Genomic DNA, 19,160 nt, shown 5'->3' on the forward strand with positions numbered 1-19,160 from the left:
ATCCAAGTGAACAAAAAGAGTAATCCAAGCAGAAAAAAGAGTAATCCACACATAAAATGATAAATTTCAGTGAGCATATGTACAAAATGATTTATTTACCCCTCTAGTCATTTAACATCAATTACTGCTTCAAGTTTTCATATGTAGCACTTTTAGCTTTAAAAAGCAACAGACTCTCATATTGCATTTCAAAACACTTTGTACCAGCTGAGACTATGAATGTTTTGCACACCAGCAGAGCACTTAGTGCTGGGTTACTGAGCCTGGATCTGAATTCAGTTTTATTTTTGTTAACAATACTGAACAGTCTCTCACAGCATTAGAATGGAAAAGAACAAATATTCCTTTCATAACCTGACAAAGAAGAGAAAATTTATATCTTTCAGTTATTGGTTCTTTTAATATGGAAATAAGGTGCCATTGCACATCAGCTCTGTCCGCATGAAGTACATTGTCAGTTAGAATACCAGTTTGATACTTCAGGAGTTCTCCTTCTAATTCATTGGTAGCCTTTCCTGCAGCAGGGTGCATCAAATGACAGGGACAACGTGATTTGTACACTGATGGAGACATTTTTCAAAATATAGAATGCAACTCCTTTAGGAATTCCAGTCATCACTGATGCATTATCAGCTGAAAACCCCATACAGTTCTGCCAACTTATGTTTATTTAAAGCATTATCAAGCAAATCAAAAATGTTTTTTCCAGTGGAATCTACTGTTAATTTTGATAATTCAAGAAGAGCACGCTGACTTTGCTCTTTTCGCTCTCAAAGTCGCTTACACAGACTGAGTACAAATTTTTGTCATCATAATCACTACTCCTGTCTGTGGCAATACTAAATGGCCCAATTTTCATGGCTTCTGCAATTTTAAGTGAAGTATTTTCTGCTAAACACCAAACAGTATTAGATGATTTTGTTCTTGCACATGCATATTTTCTCCAGTTTTGGAATCAGGAAACAGCCTTTTGAACAAAGGACCAAGGTAGTCTTCTGCCACTAGGGGTAGTCTGTGTTCTATTAAGAACTTGGTAAATAATGCCTCTGCATTTATAAAATTAAAGTCCACATTTGAGTTCTGCTGTAAAAAAAGAAGTTACCTTAGCATTGGAATTAGTAAAACAAACTAATTCAAGGTTTCTTTGTTTTACTACTATGACCAATATTAAAATCCTTTCCAAACAGCCTGTATAGTATTAAATTTTGACACTCGTTGAATAGGGTCAGGTCATTTTTCAATGGCTGTGATAAAAATTTCATGTTAATATCTGACCAGTTTTTAAATGTCCTGTTAAATAACGACCCATATGTAGTATTAAATTTCGACCCTCTTTGAATTCTGACCCGGTTGGGTAATTTTTCAAAGGCTGTGATCACATTGAAATCATTACTGAGGAAGAAAGTGACTGCTAAATTCAGTCCTTCAAAAACACCTTTGAAACTATGCCGCTCTCATTCTCAAGTCGGTGTCATTTGATATAACTCAGTCAAAATTTAACACTACACCTGCAATGGGAAAGTAGCTGCCCTAGAAATAAGTTGTTGAATTTTACAAAACTTGTTGCTTTTCGTTCTTTTCTGTTACTTTTTTAAGATCATAGAGTCATAATAATACGAGCTAAGATGTCATTAGTAATAAAAATATATCATATTTGTACATTGCAGGTGGGGTAATCTTTCTACATTGAATATGCCATCATTGAACTCGATTTCCTAAATTGCACCTAATGACCAATGGTCAACTACAAGTTTTTGTCAATTTTTAGCTATAAGTCTTGCCATGTGTTACCACAGAAGGGAGCACAGTGGTGCAGGTGACACTGTATCAAGGTGGCATTCTTCCCCACGTAATTGACTTCTGGTAATATTAGTGATGCAGCATCAAGCATGAACAACAGCTTCAGTACCTGTTGTTGTATGGTCTTCTTGACCCTTATTTATGCTGCATCTGCTTGCAGTGGGTCTCCTTGATTTAGCCATATCTGTCCATTTGTACTGTGAAGTTTGTCAGCAAGACTGTACCAGAACCACTCAACATACACGAATGAAATTATGCTAGCATATTTGTATTTTCATATAGATCTGATTGAATTTTCATATCATTAGCAATTTTTAAATTTTTTACATACTTTCAAAACCTTTTTTACAGTTTGATTTAGCACAATTAAGAAAACTCCTACTTGATGTAAACAAATGAAATTTTAGATGCTTTTTTGGATTCATACATAATCAACCTGGATAGATTTTTAAGCCATTACAACAATATTCCAAATATTCACACAAAAAACTGATTGGTTGACTTTGACTTTTTGGGATGCAAATCTTGTCAACATGAATAATCAAAAAGCACTTGACGTAGACAGTAGACATGTTTGTATGCATATGTAGATGACCTGAATAAATTATCATGCCATTATAGCATCTTTTCAAAAAAAAATTCTCGCCTGCTTATGGTGAATTAGAGTAATCATTTATCTGGTATCATTATCATGAACAGTATTAAAGTGTCACTTTTGAAAGTCACACTTCTTATAGATGATTTACTGCATGTAAGTAAAACTCTTTTGACAAATATCACTATAGGTCTACAGTTTATATAATGATATGCTAGGAATCCCTGTATAGCCAGCCTATGAAGCATCATGGTGAATAATGTTAAAGTTTTGAATTAAATTTTGTGAAAGTCAGGTATCTTCTACGTCAGTGAAAAAACTTTAGGGTAATGTTACTGTGAGTCAAAAGTTTATATGCTGATAGAATAGGAGTTCCTGTCATTCTGGTTTTACCTCTTTAAGCAAATAGGATAGTTCTTTGAAGTGAACAAAATTAAAGTTCTCTTGTAAATTTTTTAATTGTTATGGTTTTTGAAAGTCTTGTTTATTCTGCATTTGTTGATGCATTCAGTTGAAACATTTTATACCAGTAATATTAAATTAGGGTTAAATTTATACACCTGTATCCTGTCCTGCTTGTCTAACCCACTTGAGCAGAAAGCATATTTCAGAATTGTAAACAGTGTTAAAGTGTTGTGGTAAAATCTGTAAAAGTCAACTGTCTTCAGTTGCAGTATTTAACTGGAAATTTTGGAAAGTATTATAATAGGTCAAAAGTTAATACACAGATATGCTAGAATTTCCTGTCATTTTCAAACATGAGTTCAGAACATTTCATTTTACATTCATTACCTTCTCTTCAAAACCGGGGGCCCCGAGTGGCCGAGTGGTCTAAAGCGCTCTTCGTTATGGATCACTGCCATCTCACCTCTGCCTGCGGCGGTTCGAGTCTAACATTCAGCCAATGTGGGCATGTGAGAAAGCTTGCCAGTAGCTTCTCGTGGGTCAGTGGTTCTTTCCGGGGTTTTCCGGGTTCTTCCTTCACCATTAATACTGGCCGCCATGTATAGCCTATCGTGCTAAAAAATGGCGTTAAACCCCACAACAACAACAACTCTTCAAAACCATGGCTTGTAAATATTTGTCTTTTACAGGTAGACAAGTTTTCTGCTTCTTTTCATATTTATATGAGGAAATAACACAGTTTTAAGTCATATGATTTTAGTGGGAAGACATTTTAGCAATTTCAGCAAAGAAACCATATTCACAAAATATTTTTCATCCAAAATAGGATCATAAAGTATTAATAATGTTTTATATTACAAGTGACAATTTACGTTGCTTACATGCTGAATTGGTTTGTATTTGCATTAATTTAGTGATGTTAAAATATTATGACTAACTTTATTCATGACTTTGTAATAAAAAACTAATAAGCTGGCAGATATGTGGCAGAGTACTTTTTGTTTTGCTGAGTTATAGTATTTGTACAGGTACTTATGATTTTCCCAGTTAGGAGTACGAGTAATTTTGTTAAGTCAGAGTACAAGTAGAAATACTTTTGACTTTCCTAATATGGGGTACAAGTACTGTTGTCATAGTAACTGCATACAATCAAAAACCTAATGTTCTCCTATCTAGATAAAAGGGAGAAAAAAAATTATAAGATAATTTTGTATTGCATACCAGATTCCTTTATATTATAAATATGAGTTAGCTTTGAAGAAAAAATACGAGATTAATTTCTTTTAGCTCTACTCACCATAGACCAGAAGAGCTTATGAGATGATCTGTTGTCCATCATTCAACATCCATCCATCATACATTGCCCATCCATCAATTAGTACAAGTTTGTTATCATTACTCCTAAACTACTTGGGGAATTGCCATGAAACTTTACACTTACATTCATCCCATGATCTAATTGGTCCTAAATGAAAAACAATGCTCCGGTGGCCTAGTGGTTAGGGCATCTGCCTCGGATGCGGGAGGTCGTGGGTTCGATCCCCAGCTGAGTCATACCAGAGACTTACAAAAATGGTACTAACAGCTGCCTCGCTTGGTGCTCAGCATCAAGAGGTTAGTGTTAGGACTGGTCAGCCTGGTGTCAGGATAATGTGACTGGGTGGGACATCATGCTACATGTCTGCGGCATGATGCCTCAGTGCTAGACATCACTATAAACTGCCACACTGCAGACATCATAGCAATATGACTGAAAAAGTGTTAATGCTTCGTTAAAAATCCAAATAACTTCACTACAAGTAAATGAAAATGGTGCTATTCACACATCCAACATGGACACTGCAGTGGCCATCTTGAAAATCTTGTTACTGCTACTCTTCTGAATCGATGGTCATATCAGCATGGGGTTTTTGCCAGAAGACATCTTATCAATTGTCTAGATCTTAAAATGTAGCTCATTTAATGGTCAGTAAGGGCTGCCACAGTCCAACCTCAGAATTTTTTTATATTGATTGATATTCCTCCTGAATGGAAATTCATATTAAGATGGGGTTTACACTAGAAGATTTCTTATGATACATAATCAGACCTAAATGAAAATGGTGCAGATCGGTTGGGCAATATGACCACCAGAATGGCCATATGGAAAATCTTTTTATTACTACTCTTCCTGAATGGATGGTCATATCAACATTGGGTTTTCACCAAAAGACTTATTATGTCTTATTGGTCAATATGATGGTCAATATGATGTCTTATTGGTCAATATGATGTCTTATTGGTCAGTATGATGTCTTATTGGTCAATATGATGTCTTATTGGTCAGTATGATGTCTTATTGGACAATATTATGTCTTATTGGTCAGTATGATGTCTTATTGGTCAGTATGATGTCTTATTGGTCAATATGATGGTCAATATGATGTCTTATTGGTCAATATGATGTCTTATTGGTCAGTATGATGTCTTATTGGTCAGTATGATGTCTTATTGGTCAATATGATGTCTTATTGGTCAATATGATGTCTTATTGGTCAATATTATGTCTTATTGGTCAGTATGATGTCTTATTGGTCAGTATGATGTCTTATTGGTCAATATGATGGTCAATATGATGTCTTATTGGTCAGTATGATGTCTTATTGGTCAGTATGATGTCTTATTGGTCAATATGATGGTCAATATGATGTCTTATTGGTCAGTATGATGTCTTATTGGTCAATATGATGTCTTATTGGTCAATATTATGTCTTATTGGTCAGTATGATGTCTTATTGGTCAATATTATGTCTTATTGGTCAGTATGATGTCTTATTGGTCAGTATGATGTCTTATTGGTCAATATGATGGTCAATATGATGTCTTACTGGTCAGTATGATGTCTTATTGGTCAGTATGATGTCTTATTGGTCAATATGATGTCTTATTGGTCAGTATGATGTCTTATTGGTCAATATGATGTCTTATTGGTCAATATGATGTCTTATTGGTCAATATTATGTCTTATTGGTCAGTATGATGTCTTATTGGTCAATATGATGGTCAATATGATGTCTTATTGGTCAGTATGATGTCTTATTGGTCAGTATGATGTCTTATTGGTCAATATGATGGTCAATATGATGTCTTATTGGTCAATATGATGTCTTATTGATCAGTATGATGTCTTATTGGTCAGTATGATGTCTTATTGGTCAATATGATGTCTTATTGGTCAATATGATGTCTTATTGGTCAATATATGTCTTATTGGTCAATATTATGTCTTATTGGTCAGTATGATGTCTTATTGGTCAATATGATGGTCAATATGATGTCTTATTGGTCAGTATGATGTCTTATTGGTCAGTATGATGTCTTATTGGTCAATATGATGGTCAATATGATGTCTTATTGGTCAAGATGATGTCTTATTGGTCAATATTATGTCTTATTGGTCAGTATGATGTCTTATTGGTCAGTATGATGTCTTATTGGTCAATATGATGGTCAATATGATGTCTTATTGGTCAATATGATGTCTTATTGGTCAGTATGATGTCTTATTGGTCAGTATGATGTCTTTTTGGTCAATATGATGTCTTATTGGTCAGTATGATGTCTTATTGGTCAATATGATGTCTTATTGGTCAATATGATGTCTTATTGGTCAATATTATGTCTTATTGGTCAGTATGATGTCTTATTGGTCAGTATGATGTCTTATTGGTCAATATGATGGTCAATATTATGTCTTATTGGTCAATATGATGTCTTATTGGTCAATATTATGTCTTATTGGTCAGTATGATGTCTTATTGGTCAATATTATGTCTTATTGGTCAGTATGATGTCTTATTGGTCAATATGATGGTCAATATTATGTCTTATTGGTCAATATTATGTCTTATTGGTCAATATGCCTGCCACATTGAAAATGATGTTATTGCTCCTTTTCAAGAATGAATAGTAATATCAGTAGGTGGTTTTCACTGAAAGACTTTTTGTGATGTCTAGTTGGTCATAAATGAACATGGTGCCAGACTGTTTTCAGATACGACTGCCACAAATAAAATCTTATTTTCAATCCTCCTCCTAGATGGCTATCATATTGACATGGTGTTTTCACCAACAGACTTATTATGATGTCTAATTGATACTAAATAGATATGGTGCCAGCCTGATAATGAATATAGTCATCATGGCATCCATCTTTGTTATCACTGCACCTCGAAAATGAAGTTTCCACCAGAAGACTTCTTTTAATGCCTTGATGGTCCTAAATGAAAACGGTATAAAATTGACATCCAATATATGAATCACAGCAGTTAATTTTTAAATCTTGTTATCAGTGTAGAATATCAAAGATGGTTTCAGCACTCAGCATTTAAAAGGAAGAAGACTCATTTTCTTCAAGCCTTATGATTACTGAATAAAACAAAGCCTTATGATTACTGAATAAAACAAAGCCTTATGGTTACTGAATAAAACAAAGCCTTATGGTTACTGAATAAAACAAAGCCTTATGGTTACTGAATAAAACAAAGCCTTATGATTACTGAGTAAAACAAAGCCTTATGATTACTGAATAAAACAAAGCCTTACGATTCCTGAATAAAACAAAGCCTTATGATTAGTGAGGTATAACATTTATCATCATTTGTACCAGATGAGTAATACAGGTCCTTCCCATATGCACACATAGTTTCCCAAAGACATGGGATTAAATATTCTTGGTCTTTCTGATAGATCCTTGGAATATGATTCTTTCTAGGTTCACAAATAAAGGTCATTCATTAAAAACAAGATGATTGTCTTTGAGAATTAAGAGGTCTTACATTGTCTTTTTTTATAACAGATTAATTTAGTACATTTATCAACATCATGTTTTTATTTAAAATGTATGATACCTCACAGTAGCCAGGCCTAGGTTGATCTGATGGCAGGATTCTAACCCACACCTATTTGGTCACAAATCCTGCATGTTCACCATGGTGTCACCATGGGTCCTAATTCTACTTCTTTTCTAATAATAGAGTATGCATTAGCTGTTGATTGACATATCTTACTGTATGAATGGGATCATGCACTTTATTTTGCATTGACTACAAACACTTATTTCTTCGTGATGGCTATGGTGTTCTTTCTGTACATATAATCCCTTGAAAGGTCACAGTGAATCTTTAAGTGAGCCTCATCATTAGATTCCTGTGGTAGCATGTATTGATCAGAACGTGTTGGCTTTTTTATTTTATAAAGCTGTCATGATATTCTAATTAATACTTTCAGGTTGCAAAATTCCAAGATTGATTACTATATATTGATAAATATTTAATACCAGATATTTGGGTTTTTCAGCACGTCAAACTACATCCAGAAGTCATAACAAAAATGATCGCTCAGAGTTGCTTAACCAAGCTGAACCAATTGACTACACTGGAGGAAGCAGCACTGATCTGATAGATGAGTACATGAATCGTTCTGATACAGTTGGTGGATACCAGTCTCAGGCTGTAGTTCACAATGAGACTAGCCGCCCCATTGGACGACCTCCACCAAGAGGAATTTTTGATGATGTGTGATGACAAATCGATTAGTGCCATTTAGTCATATCATTCCATGTTAGATAAATAAAGAATATATTGTGAAAATACTCTTTTCATGTTGTTGTAATAAATATTGTATATAGTCTTTGGATACCTAATTATATGTGCATGAAATCTATGTTCCTATTGTATCAAGTCATAAAAAGATGCTTTTTTACAGCATGCAGATTTTTTTCTGAGTTTTTGATGAACAAATTTGGTTGATTAAACTGTTGTCATCATGATTTGGTTCTGTCCATCTGCCCATCCATCTAGAAAATGTTTTGGAAGATTATACAGAAAAACTCAGCATAGACAAATATAACTTGATTGTAATGTTTATGTCCTTATGTAGTTGATGCGACTTGATTTTCAGGCCATTCCAGAAGTTTTTAAATTAATTTGCATTTTCCAATTTTTTTATACTTGTACTGTTTGTTTTAGCAAAATTCTTGTTAGCAGTTAAACAAAAACTGCCTGAGGTAGAAAAATTTGATTTTGTAGGCATATTTGTATTCATATAATGACCTGATTAGATTTTTAAGCTAATACAGTGATTTTTCATTATTGTTATTTTTACACATTTTTAAACTTTTTGGACAGACTTTGTGACACAATCCTTGTTAGCAAACACCACTTGAGGTAGCCATATTAAATTTTGAGTGCATGTTTATATTTATTAAAAAATCACCTAATTGGATTTTCATGCTATTATAGAAATCTGTCCAATTTAAAAAAAAAAAAAATTAAACTTAGACTATCTAATTAGAATGTCTGCAGTGGGGCATATGTATCTTTACAAACACATACTGTTTTTGCTAAATATCTGTAATGCTTACTTATCACACACACACACACATCGTAACATATCTGCTTTTGCATAATGTGCCGGTGGATCAGATTTTATGCTATTTTTGAGCCTCTATAGTGATATAACAATCATTTTAACATCTGAGCCCATTAATTTACAACCTAGATTAGGGTCAATATTAAAGTCCTTCATTATTATAAGATGGGCGGTCTCTTAACTTTATGATTTCAAGTGAACAGGCCTTATCTGCCTGTATAATATGCAATGACAGACTTGGGTATATGCTCTTCTCTGTTGAATTTGAACATTATGTAGGTAAATGCTGTATAAAGTGACAGAGGGTTTCAGTTCTCTGACCTACAGCAGGTATCATTCATTTCAGCAGGATCAGTGGATATACCCTTCCATATTTTTGATAGATTCCATCCACTCTTCCGAAATGATAACTAAAAACCTTGATGACACAAAAGGTTCAGTTATTATTTTCAGCAGGTAAATGAATATCAGGTTCAGTTAGTTGTATAGCTTACAGCAGGTGACAGTAGATACCAAAATCTTGATACCAATTGGCCATCTTTGCAAGTTAGTGTGTGCAATTTTTTGTTGCTAGGTATAATGGGTGTACTGGTATTATGTTCTCCTTTGCACAAATTTAATTGATATAGGAGTAAATTACTTGAAGTATAACAGTATCACAGTTTTATCCATTATGTGCTGCATGGTATATCTATTAAACTATGTTAAAAAGGACTTAGTTTTCCCCATTGCAGGAAGCAAATTGGTACTAGAATGTTCCCATTTATAATTGTAGTAAGTTCATACTGAAATAATCCTGATATAATACTGAAATGTCACGCCATTATATACCTCTAAAAAATGTAAGAAATCATCAGGGTTTGGAATATGAGGTCATTGAAGTCTATTTTCTGTTATTATGATGACTAGATTAAAAAACTGGCATTCATAAAACATACAGTTTATAAATTCTGTATTACATACTATCAGATGCAAACTTGTGGCATGTTTTATTCACCTTATTTGATAGATTCAATATTGTTACATCAGAAATATTCATGTAGAATTTAATCTTCTTATTGTTATTGTTGGAAACAAACTTGCATAAAATTAAATCCACCATTTTGTATAGGTTGTGAAATGTTCTCTTCACAAAATCCTCTAGTTACTTCCAGACCCCAAAATTGTGTATATGTCTGCTTTAAGAGTTAGTAAATAATGATGTTGAACATGATCCTTTTCAGACCGAAAAAGTATTTTTCCATTGACTTGATTGCTTTTTACTCTTTCTTTATCAGGCATAAGAAGTATTGTTAATTTTATTGGTTAAAAAGATCTTTTTATAATATAATACCTATTTATTACATAAAATTCTTATTGTCTGTATGGGCACATCAGCACATTCAGTGTTCTATCATGCCAGGGCAATTTGAGTTACGTGCCTTGCCTAGAGACATATGATGTGGCTGAGTCAGTACCTTGCATAGAAATACATGAGGGTGTTCTGGGCAAAATCTGAAATCGGATCTATCTTGTTACAAGTTTGGCATTCTAACCCACAGAGCCATTGCAGTTCCAATATTTTTTACTTGAACAGTGAAATACCATATACTCTCTATTTTCATTTGAATGCAAAACTGCAAAAATGCAATGCAGATGTTGTTAACCAGGACATAGGAAAATTCACCAGATCTATTCTCGTAATTACATATATTTCATCTTGTATGTTTGTCTTTTTTTTTCGAATTTTTTTTATTTATTGTTTCTTTGTTTCTCACAATGATCAGTGTTCACTGATTTGGTTTGGGGAGTTTAATGCCATTTTCTGCACGTGACAGGCTGGCAATACATTGCAGCTTGTTTTTTAAAATTCTAAGTTGATACATATTTGTTGCCTATTTGATCAGTGTTCTCAGACCATTTAACATTATATCATAAGATTTAAATGTATAGCTGAAAGTGCTATACAAGTATATCTAGAGTATGCAAAATGTTTTGCATACAGTTTCAATAACATATGGAATATTGTAAACAATATTAATAAATAATCACATGTGAAGATGACAGACACACTCAAATCCTTTGTGACCTCTTGGTGCCAGTGAAAAGGTCATGTTGAATTATTTTAATAATAAATGAACAAAATTAATACTTCATACATGAATTGTTCTAAAGACTGTTTCTTGATGGGTTTTTGTATAGACAGGTTTTTGATAAGTGTGTTCTAAACAATGTCTGATCCTATAGTTTTGTGCTATAGACAAGGTTTTTTATCAGTAGATGCACTGTTTATTAAATGATAAATGATATTGGTAACTTAGTTTTTCTCTAGTATTTAGAGATAAATGATGGTGTTCATAGGATCTAGGTTTCCATTTTTAACTGTAATATGTTGTTTGCTGTCAATTTGAGAAAAGGATTTAGTTTCAACTAGTAATAAGGGAAGACAGCAAATAAGAACAAACTGGCCTTTAAACAAATGCTGCCATCAGATATGGCTGCTGCTTCTAAAAATAGAAAATCTTTTAATAATGTCTTTTAAAAAGTCATTTTACAGAATGTGACCAAATTTAACATAAAGCATCATTGCTTGAAAGTAAAGAAACCATTTCCACCACTTTTTATGTATAAAAAAGTCTTTGTACAGATTCTGACCAAATCCAAAAGAAGGCCTTTCAGTATTTAAAGGTCACCGGCCATACTCCAACATTTTCCTATTTATATCAGATTTGCATTACATGATTAAAAATAGTTGCACACAAAAAACAAAAAAATTATCAAGGGTAAAGAAGAAATAATAATTTAATTACTCAAAATAGAAGTATACAACGCTGTTACTTACCTTAGTTACGATTTCCCACCTATAGAAGATGCAGCCGGAAATTACGTACATTTATCCTACAAGACGAAGTACATGCTTCTTGTTGTCGAAAAATTAAACACTATAAACTGTGGATAGGGAATATTTTAGGTGAAACTAATGAAAACTAATTTACTGTTCAGCCTTATATTGGTATGCATGCACGACGCACTAGATTGTGTCGCTTTCAAAACTGTTCCATTGTTTCAATTTATTTTGAAAATTCCTGTTAATACAGGTAAAAAGAATCAATGCTGGCTTCCCTGTGTTGGCAGACTTTATAAAAAAAAAAAAAGATGAAAGAAATCGGCACACTTAAAGAATCCAAAGGAACTAAACTTGACTTCCTTTTGTCAGCCGACTTCAGAAGAAAAAATCGGCACACTAAAAAGATACCAAAGTCAATTTTCCGGGTTTGGTTTGCATTGTAATAAAATAACCTATGTATTTGATATTGTCGGTAAGTTTAAACAATGAGTTTATTGCTCCATGCCAGTTGTGTTTATCACCCGGGCTTCTATTTGTTTGCCATATGTAATCATAATTGATGTTTGCAGGGCAAATATTATACGCAATAATAACTTGCTTTAATAATACTTTTGTAATCCATGCTAGCAAAAAGATTATCATTTGCACTCACATTGAATGTATTTTAAAATATAGATTACTTTTTTATTGGCGTGATACCAACTTATAGTTAACCTGGATACAATACAATCTGGGTCAGTTTGCAATAAGTAACTTATCATGCATAAAGGCAGGTGCCTTCAAACAATCGGTTGATACTTTCATCTCATTTGCGATTTTGTTATTTGACATAAGTGATACACACTACACTAAGAATGCATATACAAGCCGGCATCCACTACATATACGGAGTTCGTGGATATATATTTTTTTAAAATAATTTTTGCATGATGAAAAAGAAGGAATTTATGATAACAATGCAAGGTTAATTTCTTTCAATTTATTTTCAAACAAGTTTATGTTTATCAATTTATTTTGTACCGTGGTGGTGGGGGGGCACAAATTAAACACAAAATTATTTCCTTTCTAATTTGTACGGAATAATGGAGCAGATATGATTGACGATATTGACCAGTAATGACAAGCTTTCAATTTATGCGTGCAGACACTAAGACAACTTGAAAAATAAAAACAAACAATAAAATTAACTGGTAAGAGCTTAATATTGCAGCAACTAAATACTGACAAAATGCTCAATATTATTCTTTCTCTCTCTCTCTCTCTCATGTGTAATCTAGTATGTATTGTATGCAGCTGTGTTACAACATGAAGCCTAAAATTAAGTATATTTGTTATAATATCTCATGTACACTACCCTTAGCAAAATGTATACGCATTATGTAGAATATTATCTGTTACGTATTTTTGTTTTATAAATGATTATGGATAATTTGATTGGAAGACTTAAATTGAGAATTTCATTGTGCAGATGCATATATTTCTTAGCATAAAAAAATGTATATAAATATTTTAATTAGATCAAGCAAGATATGTCAGTTTGTGTTTTCTCTCATAAATATGTACGTTACGAAGTATGATTATTTTCTTTCAAAGAATATCAAAATAGTTTGTTTAAATTTAGTTTTTTTTCCCAAAACCTATCTTACATAGCATTTAATTTTTTGTTGAAGAAAAAGAACGTACAAACTATTGTTAAGTTTGGCTGAATTGTATTTTGAGTTGGACCTTATTGTTTTTGGGTCAAATTTACTATAATCCGGCATAAATGATACAACTTTCCCATCCCTCCCCTATTCAGTCCCACAGATTAAATACACTTTTTTCTGGTAAACATGGTTTTTCGGAAAAAGAAAGAACGCTTTTTCCCCATCATCACTCTCTTGGTTACATCCATATGCAACACATTGCACCATATTTGCTGTACAAAAGCACGATCATACACCATATCACATAGACATTTATGTGGGGAAATTAAGCACTTGAATGGCTAGGTTGAATAGAAGGGATAAATGTACGTCATATCCAGTTTTGGCACGCAGAAACTACCAATTGTTTACGGAGATTGCCGATTAATTTTTTCATTTTATAAAGCAGAGTTTTAAGTCTAATTAAACATTTTTATGGTGTGCATACATAACCAATGCCATTTGTTTATAACTATAATAATATCACACGTTTGTACAATATAAGTGGCAGGTGACCTTTAACAAATGATGTTGATGTACCAGTATAAAAACTGAAGAAACCTTGAAACAGCTGTTTTTATAACATATGCAATGAGTGGTATTTGAAGAAATTTTTTACATTTTTTGGCCATCTGCACTTGCATTTGGTTCTTGTAGATGTTGGCCAAGTGAGAACCACTTGGGCCTCTTGTTACACTAAAGTTCGTGTTGAAAAGTTTTGAAAGTCATATTTAGTCAAGATATAGGGTTTGCAGACAAGGCATTGGTCAGCAAAAGCCTGGTTTACTTGGAGTTTGAAGTAAACATCTTTCGAATCATGAAATTGGTGACTGTGTTAAGGTCTTTCTAAATCAAGATAAACTTTCCACGTACATGTATGTCAATCTTTGTATAAGAAGTAGATCTCTGAAAAAGTTTTTTTTTACATTTGATCTCAGAAAATGCAGTTGGTTGTGACCATTTTTAAGGGACCAAATTTCAATACAGTTTTTTGAAATGTGATATTGTAATGTTAAAGTTTTGTTTCATATCGATTGGAATTGTTATAATTTGCAGTTAGATGTAAATTGGAATGTAAATCGATTGGAATCGTTATATATTATTTAGATTTAGTCATGAATGATACTTCCTGCAGTCAGCAGTGTCTTAATCTGTGTAAAATGGATTTTCACTACAATGAATAAAACACTAGAGATCATACTTGCAATAAGGGATGTTTATATCTAATCGAATTGCATTAAAAAAATTGGATGTTTTCTCAGTAGCAGAAATGTGGAATTATTGTTAGTATGTTTATTTATTTATAATGACTGCCTGCTGCAAATTCTGTACAACGTGTACTTGTGTTCAAGTCAGAACCGAATGCAAACAGTATAAACCATGATCTGCCATTGTGTAATGGGCTAGTATATCCATGTTTGGGTCCATGTTTTTGTTTCATTAGTCCTGATAAACTGCGTTGAGCCAGATCTACCAGTACAGTGTGCAAAAGCAGATATGAATCTCTGCAAATTGAAGTTGACCCAACTTAAGTTTACACAACAGTCATTGTGAGCATTACATGATTACGTGACTTGTATGTGAGTATATATGGTAGTTTCAGATCTGCCATCGTAAATTTGAGGTCCATGCTGTTCATTCTGCTGAGGATTTTGAAGCACACTGCAGAGAGACTGATCACCTGACAAAACACTCTGGCAGGCCTGTGACTATGCTAATAACAGTAGGGTGTGATGTATGTATGGATAAATATGGTTATTTCACTGCTAGTATTGTAAAGCTTAAGCATGGTCTGACAGTGAGACAGAAAGGTCTTTACAGTTTAGTTCTTTGTTTGTGGCTGTTGTTGGAATAAACACAGCACATACTCACATGTAAGTCAGATCCAACTGCGTAGATCCAGGTCTGCCATTGTTTAATGTGCCAGTAAAGCTGGATCCATGGAGTCTGTTAGGATTCATAAGTAGAATAAACACCATAAACCTTGGTCGGCTGGCACATTATGCAATGTCAGACTTTGATCTGCTGGCACATTATGGAATGTCAGACCTTGATCTGCTATCACGTTATACAATGTCAGACCTTGATCTGCTGGCACATTATGCAATGTCAGACCTTTATCTGCCAGCATATTATACAATGTCAGACCTTGATCTGCTGGCATATTATGGAATGTCAGACCTTGATCTGCTATCACATTATACAATGTCAGACCTTGATCTGCTGGCACATTATGCAATGTTAGACCTTGATCTTCTGGCACATTATGCAGTGTCAGACCTTGATCTGCTGGCACATTATGCAATGTCAGACCTTGATCTGCTGGCACATTAAGCAATGTCAGACCAGAGTCTATATTATTTGCAGTTGGACCCAGCTTATAAGTGAGTTTGTACAGTAGACCAGTAAAATGAAGAAGAAAAACAGGCTTTTGAGCAATTGATTTGTGTGTCATTTCACAATGGATCATTTATATGGAAAGAGGGGTATATGGAAAATACAAAGAAGTATCACAAATAATTAAGACTGATATCCATTATTTATATCTGCATTATTATCATATTATTGTTATTATTGTAACATCCTTTTGAGTGCACATTTCTTTGAGTGCATATTTATTCTGCAAGTAAGTAAAAGAAAACTAGAGCTATGCAGGGATAAGAAATACATTATTCTACTTAAGTAATTGAAAGGCACAGTGGTGAAAGGATTTCCCAAAGTACTTAAGTGTTAAAAGCATCTGTAATCTATTTCTCCCTGTATTTTTTACATATATTTTCTTCCATGCTGTGTAATATATTAAAATGATATATTAGTCAAGTCTTAGGATCACTTAATGTTCTAATTAAATGTTTCTATGCTTGTATTACATCATAATATTAGTGCTAGTATTGTTGTTGTCATGGCGATTATAATTACAAATAGATGAGCCATGCATGACATAGATATTGTTCTCTTTGAAAATGTTTATGTATTTATTATTTAAAAATGATTTGCTATCTAATTGAAGTTGATCAGATTACTGATACTACTATACATGCAGTCATTTACACAAGGGCCACTTCATTTCGTGTGTCTAAATGATTGAAATCTCACTGTGGAGTTCGGCAGGACTGCAAAACAGCTCTGATGTTTGGATTGATGTCCCTATCAAGTCAGCTGAGATCTGATTGAAAACTTTGGTTTACATTTGGCTTTGCTCACTATTTTATGCAGAGTCATGAGTTTGAGATTCACATGTGTCATGATGAACACAATTTAGATAAAACTAGGACATTGTGATATGGATTTCACACAATTAAGGAATCTGTGTTAATGTTGGAGTGTAGCTCATTGTCTTTGATACAACAATTAGCACACATATCACATCAACTTTATATTAAGTATCTTTAAAAAAAACTTCTGAGACAAAACTATGTCATTGTGACCTAGATTTCATATTCCAGAGACTTGCATTACACTGTGTTTAATTCAGAAATTCAGATTATCCATCAAAAAGTCATGAAATTTGAGGAGATAAGATGCAGATGCATCCAGTACTTCACCATTTTGACAAACTAGTTTGAAATTCAGCCATATCGTCACTGGCATTTTCAATACCGTTATTACTGATTAGTTTAAAATTCAGCAATATAGTCCGTGGCATTTTCTTCATTTGGTTTTGCCATGTGTAATGTCAAATTTTGTTAACACTGTTAATAAATGTCATCATTTTTTGACTTGCACTTATGAATAAATATGATTGCACTCATGTACTGAAGTTGATTGTTTTTGTTATTTCATCAAAACTTTCCATTTAGTTGTGAAATCAATGAAATATCTAAACTTACCTGACAGTATACAGCATGGACTTTTGTTAGATACTTTTAAACACTACAAATGCTTGCTCATCTTTCTCTCTTTTTACCCATCAGTCTCTGTCTAAAAAGATGATTTCTCAGTTAAAAGACAGTCCAGATAATGCAACTAGAAAACATTAGTTGTCATATATTGGGGTTAATGAGACAGCAAAATGACAATTATTGGTCACATGAAGCATGTGGTTTTTGTAAACAGATGGTCTGTAGTGTGGAGGTAGTTACTAGACCAGGTTTGAATGGTCAATCAGATTTTTTGCAAGTAACTTAGTTACCTTTGAAAAAATATGAGAAAACAAATTAATCCTTATGCATAACCAGTATGTATAGCTTGACATTAAAAATAACTAATCATGGTAAGGCCATGTTATCCTCATAACCAAGTACTTTGTTTATCATGGTAAGGCCATGTTATCTTTCTAACCAAGCTCTTTGTCTGCCTAGCATGGTAAGGCTATGTTATCTTCATGACCAAGTACTTTGGGTGGGTATCGTGGTGAGGCTATGTTATCCTTATAACCAAGTACTTTGTGTTTCATGGTTAGGCCATGCTGTCTTCCTAACCAAGCACTTTGTCTGCCTGTCATGGTAAGGCTATGTTATCATAACCAAGTACTTTGTGTATTATGGTAAGGCCATGCTATCTTCCTAACCAAGCACTTTGTCTGCCTAGCATGGTAAGGCTATGTTATCCTCATAACCAAGTACTTTGTTTATCATGGTAAGGCCATGTTATCTTTCTAACCAAGCTCTTTGTCTGCCTAGCATGGTAAGGCTATGTTATCCTCATGACCAAGTACTTTGGGTGGGTATCGTGGTGAGGCTATGTTATCCTTATAACCAAGTACTTTGTGTATCATGGTTAGGCCATGCTATCTTCCTAACGAAGCACTTTGTCTGCCTGCCATGGTAAGGCTATGTTATCCTCATAACCAAGTACTTTGTGTATCATGGTAAGGCCATGCTATCTTCCTAACCAAGCACTTTGTCTGCCTAGCATGGTAAGGCTATGTTATCCTCATGACCAAGTACTTTGTTTATCATGGTAAGGCCATGCTATCTTCCTAACCAAGCACTTTGTTTATCATGGTAAGGCCATGCTATCTTTCTAACCAAGCTCTTTGTCTGCCTAGCATGGTAAGGCTATGTTATCCTCATGACCAAGTACTTTGGGTGGGTATCATGGTGAGGCTATGTTATCCTTATAACCAAGTACTTTGTGTATCATGGTATGGCCATGCTATCTTCCTAACCAAGCACTTTGTCTGCCTGTCATGGTAAGGCTATGTTATCCTCATAACCAAGTACTTTGTGTATCATGGTAAGGCTATGTTATCCTCATAACCAAGTACTTTGTGTATCATGGTAAGGCCATGTTATCTTCCTAACCAATCACTTTGTCTGCCTGTCATGGTAAGGCTATGTTATCCTCATAACCAAGCACTTTGTGTATCATGGTGAGGCTATGTTATCCTCATAACCAAGTAATTTGGGTATCATGGTGAGTCTACGTTATCCTCATAACCAAGTACTTTGGGTGGGTATCATGGTGAGACTATGTTATCCTCATAACCATGTAC

At 33.7% G+C, this 19,160-nt stretch overlaps 1 protein-coding gene across 3 annotated transcripts in view; it reads left to right on the plus strand.

Moving 5' to 3' along the window:
• Nucleotides 1–17,478, plus strand: part of LOC149807010 (G protein-coupled receptor-associated protein LMBRD2-like) — a 73,051-nt gene extending 55,573 nt beyond the window's left edge. For all 3 annotated transcript variants that reach the window (XM_089960615.1, XM_089960628.1, XM_089960622.1), the window contains one exon: nt 8,138–17,478. In XM_089960615.1, the coding sequence (XP_089816741.1) occupies nt 8,138–8,361 (224 nt within the window). In that variant the 3' untranslated portion in view covers nt 8,362–17,478. The remainder of the gene's footprint in view (nt 1–8,137) is intronic.
• Nucleotides 17,479–19,160: the final 1,682 nt, after the last annotated feature.

This window comes from Sinohyriopsis cumingii, chromosome 1 (assembly GCF_028554795.1).
Source record: "Sinohyriopsis cumingii isolate HCF-2022 chromosome 1, ASM2855479v2, whole genome shotgun sequence".
NCBI lineage: Eukaryota > Metazoa > Mollusca > Bivalvia > Unionida > Unionidae > Sinohyriopsis > Sinohyriopsis cumingii.